Source organism: Antrostomus carolinensis, unplaced genomic scaffold, assembly GCF_000700745.2.
Source record: "Antrostomus carolinensis isolate BGI_N321 unplaced genomic scaffold, ASM70074v2 scaffold14029, whole genome shotgun sequence".
NCBI classification, from domain to species: domain Eukaryota; kingdom Metazoa; phylum Chordata; class Aves; order Caprimulgiformes; family Caprimulgidae; genus Antrostomus; species Antrostomus carolinensis.
In genome coordinates this window covers 1033-6904 of record NW_010340726.1, presented here as the reverse complement: position 1 = coordinate 6904, position 5872 = coordinate 1033, and the positions used below count along the sequence as shown (strand labels likewise).

At 31.3% G+C, this 5872-nt stretch overlaps 1 protein-coding gene across 1 annotated transcript; it reads right to left on the bottom strand.

Annotated features, from left to right (window-relative positions):
* Positions 1-922: 922 nt before the first annotated feature.
* LOC104531391 (medium-chain specific acyl-CoA dehydrogenase, mitochondrial-like) lies at positions 923-5432 on the bottom strand (the record flags this gene model as incomplete). The annotated part of the gene is made up of 6 exons (XM_010176258.2): positions 923-1053; positions 1912-1992; positions 2099-2199; positions 4074-4143; positions 4299-4396; positions 5333-5432. Coding segments are annotated over 6 exons (581 nt in total), but the record flags the coding sequence as incomplete, so codon positions are not given.
* Between the last annotated feature and the right edge of the window lie 440 nt (positions 5433-5872).

Sequence of the window (5872 nt, the reverse complement as noted above, 5' to 3'; positions counted from 1 at the left end):
TGTGTGTGTGTGTGTACCATATAATAAATCTATTAATAAGTTAACAATCCTTTTTTCTTGCCTCTTCCCCCCAAAAAAAAAACCCAACAAACTGAGAGGGATCAAGAGAGAGGAAGTGTCAGTGCATCTCTTAACCGCAGAAACCAAGATTTCATTAAATTCCTTCAGTTTCTCCACCTTTTTTCCATGTATTTTAAGTCTTAATTTTACAATCAGCTTCAGAAATAGTACAAAGAAACTTCTTAACAGCACATCCATCAAAGTTATTGCTCAGGAAATAAGAGTATCACATGCAAAATGTTATGTTATCCTCTTGATTTCAAATATCTTCATTTTATTCTTCTAAGTTTAAGTTGCAAATAAGTTTTGTTGGGTTTTTTTTCCTGTTAGAAATGAAACATTTGTAAATCACATTTATGATGTTTGGTAACGTCAAAAGATACCTGGGAGATTCTCTTTGATGGTTCTGCCTTGAACAAGGAAATAAGTAAGGAGAAAATTCAACTTTATACATAAATGTGTGTGTGTTTTTCAACTTTCGACAAAATAAAGTTTACACATAAATGTATAAAGTTTTCACGTAAGTTTATAAAGTTTACACATAAATGTATAAAGTTTACACATAAGTGTATAAGTTTACACATAAATGTATAAAATTTACACATAAATGGATAAAGTTTACACATAAATGGATAAAATCCTTGGAGTTCTTCTATGGAAACTAAAAGTGGGGAGATGTTTCTAGTAGCATCAGAAGCAACTGATGTCATTCACCACACTGACACAGCCCTGGTGTGGTGAAGTGTCATGAAACGTTCAGATTTGTCACAGATCTTCACAGAAACATTAGTTTCTAACTCGAATATTCACACATTTCAGTGCAGAGTAACAAAAACTGGAAGGTGAATTAAAGTCAACACACCAGTTTGCTTTCCCACCATTTGTGATCCACATTTTCTGGCCGTTAATAACATATTCATCTCCTTTCTTCTCAGCTTTGGTTTTGATCCCAGCCACATCAGAGCCCGCTCCAGGCTCCGTTACACAATAAGCCTAAAATAAAAGTAAATGTAAAAATCTTGAGGAATAAAAAGTTCTCTTTTTTTTTATTTAACCACAAATTATGTGCACTGAAATGATCTGTAAAAATTTTAAGTGAATTGTGTGGAAAACACTAAAATACTACATCAAAAAAAAAAACCCCAACCCCAAGAACTGTCTGAGCAAGAAACCAAACATGTGTTAATTTTCCCTTATAAATCCATAATACTTAAATTATACATAATACATAATACTTAAAATTGTGCTTTACTTTTAAGGATAAACAAAACAATCCTGTAACTTTTAATAAGTTAGTTTAATAAGCTTAATTGTTCGGGTTTAAACACATTGAACATGAATCTTTACTCCTTTCTATGTAACAAATACCGCTTAGATAATATTGAAATTTAATATTGAAATTTAATATTGAAATTTAATATTGAAATTTAATACTGAAATTTAATACTGAAATTTAATACTGAAATTTAATACTTAAATTTAATACTTAAATTTAATATTGAAACAAATATTGAAATGCCCATCTGAGTTTAGTTTGTGCTTATAGAAACCTCGTATTTTTTCTTAAAACTCCTACATTTTCTCTTGAAAGAGAAATAAAAACTATTAATTTTCAATAAGTGGATAATAAATTCTATTTGCTTATTAAATGCATTTAATTCCACATTCCTTGACTTTCAGTAAATGCCATTGTGGTGTTTACAAACCAGAACAGGTTATGTTATGAGTAGATATCACTGTTTAAAAAAATATATATATATAATTAACAACAAATTTTTAAAAAATATAATTAACAAAAATAAGATTTAATACAATTTAGGAACAATCTGTGGTGTTTTTAGTTCTACTTACACACATCATTGGTTCTTCTGTCATTCTTCCTAAATATTTCTTCTGCTGCTGTTCATTCCCTGCAATGATTACTGGCATTTGCTGAAAGAAAATATATTAGAACAATATTTTTTAGTAAATATTTGCTATTATTTTAAAGGGCACAAGATTCTAGTTTTAAAAGGATGTAAGAAAAGGTGGAATTTACCCCAAGGGAGTTTGCCTCGATGGCAGTTTGAACCCCTGTACATCCATAAGCTAATTCTTCTGTAATAAGGCATGCTTCAAAACTGCCAAGGCCAAGACCACCTGCAGTTGAAATATTTCATCAATTAAAATAAGTTTCAAGTGGAAACATCTTCATGATTTACCAAAAATTAATTATCCAAACTTTGGGAAGTGCATAAAAATACAACAATAATAATTATTATTATTTCAAGAATTTTAATAATAAATTTAAATCATTTTTCCTAATAAATTTCAATCATTTTTCCTAATAAATTTCAATCATTTTTCCTAATAAATAAACCAATCATTTTCCCCAACCTTCAGGTGATTTCCTCAACCAAAAGTATCTTTGGTATTTTTGTTATTCTGACCTTTAACAGACTTTTTCTTCCATGAATTTGCCCAGGCTCTTTTTGAACCTACGTACAATTTTAGCATCGATACTATCGAGCATTTTATAATGAAACCTGATCATTTTTCCAATTAATTTCTGAAGTTCAAGCATTTTATAATTAAACCTGATGATTTTTTTCAAATTCATTCCTGAAGTTTGAGCATTTTATAATTCAACCTGATTTTTTCAAATTCATTTCTGAAGTTCAAGCATTTTATTATTAAATCTGATGACTGTTTTCAAATTAATTTCTGAAGTTCGACCATTTTATCATTAAACCTGGTGATTTTTTCTAATTCATTTCTGAAGTTCCAGCATTTTATCATTAAACCTGACTAATTTTTCAATTCATTTTTGAAGTTCAACCATTTTACAATGAAACCTGATGATTTCTTCCAATTCATTTCCGAAGTTGGACCATTTTACAATTAAATCTGATTATTTTTTTCAAATTAATTTCTGAAGTTTGAGCATTTTATACCAATCAAGCATCCCTTGTTCACACACTTCTTCACAGCTGCTCGGAGTTGGATTAGATGATCTTTAAAGGTCCCTTCCAACTCAAACCATTCAGTGTTTCTAGGATTTTACTTCAGAAAACTCCAATTATTATTTTTTTTGTACTTCCTTTTACAAAAACCCTTCTGTTAGCACCTCATGTTGAAGCCTGTCCACTATATCATCTTACTTGCTCTTCATTTACGTGGTGTATTTTCCTGGGATGTATTTTCCCAGCTGTCCCTCACAGACCTTGTCAAGATCTTGTGTCCCAATTTGTCACTTGTAAGTTTTAATTTAATAACCAAGTGATTAGACATTGCAATAATCCAGCTCTAGAATTGGTGGCTGAATAAATGTGATCCTCATAATTGTTCCTTTTATCTCTTGGTTCTTTAATCTGATTTATTAAATTTTTGATACAAAATATACTATATTAAAATAAAATAAAATTGTATAAAATTTATTTAATTTTAAAAAATAAAATATACTTTTAATATAAAATATATATACCCCCTGATAAGTCTTGGAAAAAAAAAAAATGGGGCTTGCTATGGACATCTCCCCAACTTTGGTTCTTTATATACGTGTTAAAAAAATAAAATAGGATCTAAAATTCTAAACTTTAACATTTTTTCCATGGTTAGTCATGTATCTAAGCACTGCTCTGCTGCACCTCATCTCAACTGGAAAACTGTCCTTCTGGAATAAACTCTGAAATTAGAAACTCAGAAATTGTTCCAGCCTGTGACAAGAGATGAGATCAAAATAAGACCTTCTAATTTCTCTGCCTCATGGGCTGACACCACACAGGGGAACATCAGGCAATTGTAATGATGGCAGAAAAAAGCTGCTCAGAAGTTACTAAATCAGGATCTAATTTGTTGCCTGATTACATCCACCCCCTGTAACACTTGTTTGTGTCAACCTGCCTAGCGATTCAATTGAGATTATTCAAGTGTGCAAGTGTTTATTGGATACAGAATCCATAATTACACATATAAACATCCTCTAAGGTCTTTTCTTTGTTTTATTTTACAGGTAAAAAAGAATATTTACTTACCACAACTTTCTGGTATGTGTGAATTTATAAGACCAAGTTCCCAAGCCCGTTTTATGAGTGGAAGAGGATACTGCAATAGACAGGGAAAGTCACCGTCTGAGTCATCACATTAACATTTTATTACCATTTTATTAACATTTTATTGACATTCATCACATTACCATTTTATTTGACACAGTTTAAAGTAAAAGGCTATTTTTTTTTCCTACTGTATCATAGCTTTACCTCTCCAGTTTTGTCATATTGTGCAGCAACAGGGATAATTTCCTCCAGGGCAAATTTACGAGCGGTGGCTTGAAACTCTTTCTGTTCATCAGTAAGTTCTATTAAAAAAAAATCAAATAAAAATTAAAAAAAATTTAAAATGTCACAAATTTTGCCAATTGGCAGACTATGAGAAAAGAGAAATTAAAGTTTCAATTCCTTCCAGGACAATCCAAACCACTGGGACCCACCTTCTTGGGCCTCTTTAGAGGAAATTTCCACTGATCTCTAATCAACAACTATAATAAACACACAGATTTTGGACAAAATTAGTCAAAAAATTGAAATTGAAAATATTGAAAGTGGGGTAGGAAGTGCCACGTCACACAAAATGTATTACCAAGAGAAACATGCTGTGCTAATTCAATGAAGGAGGAGATAAATATTCCTCATTTGATGATTTTGCCTTTCAAACATCTAGCTGCTGACCCACTACGTTTGCTTTTACATCTATCATATGCCAAGATTAATTAATTTATAAAGAAAATTATATATTTCTTTAGAACCAAGTTCAACTAAGACCACATACAGTTCTTTTAATATTTTTAAAAGCCAATGTGATATTATTATTCAAAGCAAAGGTAACTTTGGCAATAAATATTTGATATTATTATTCAAAGCAAAGGTAACTTTGGCAATAAATATGTGATATTATTATTCAAAGCAAAGGTAACTTTGGCAATAAATAGGTGATATTATTATTCAAAGGTAACTTTGGCAATAAAAAAAGCTCAAGACAGATATTAGTTTAAAAAAAGAAGAAGAAAATCACACAAATATCACACACAGCTGGCTTTCCTAAGCTGGAGAAGAAAATAATTTTAGTTTTGGAATACTTTTTAAGAAAAAAAAATAGAAATCTATTCAGAACAAACATCTTGATTGTAAATTCATATTGAATCGCAACACGGTTGTTCTGGGATTTGATTTGTTCTTTTTTCCTCTAAATCTGCCATTTGTCTTTAACTTTTTACATATTTCTTTTCAATACTTACCGAAGCTGAAACCAGCTCCGGGTTTGCTTGTAGATATATTTTGAGCAGGTTTACTAGACCGTGATCTCCAGCCGTGCCTGGCAATGGTTCGGAGCATCTGCTAAAACAAAAACCAGAAGGTGAGATATGAGATCTTTGCAGCTCAAAGCCCAACTGCTGCCCACGAAGAACACAGGCACTGACAGAGTGGAAAGAAGCATTTTCAGAGAATATTAAAAACTTTTATAAAGTTAAAAGGTGAAGAAATGCTAAAAGATCACTGCTAGTCATAGAAGCATGAGTGAGTGTGTTCTTAATCCAGGATTTCATCTTCCAGTAGATAATTGTCCTGGTTTTTGCTAAGATAGAGAGAATTTTCTTCTTAGTAGCTAAAAAGCATCACGTTTTGGTTTCAGCGTGGGATTTGTTATGAGAAGAATGATGATAACTACAAGGACACCGTGCTCGGGTAGTTTGCAAGAGCAGAGGACTGGGAGGGGGGGGTAAGGCAGGGTGGAGAAGAAAAGTGCAGTAATTAGTAAACCCCAGAATTGATATTTG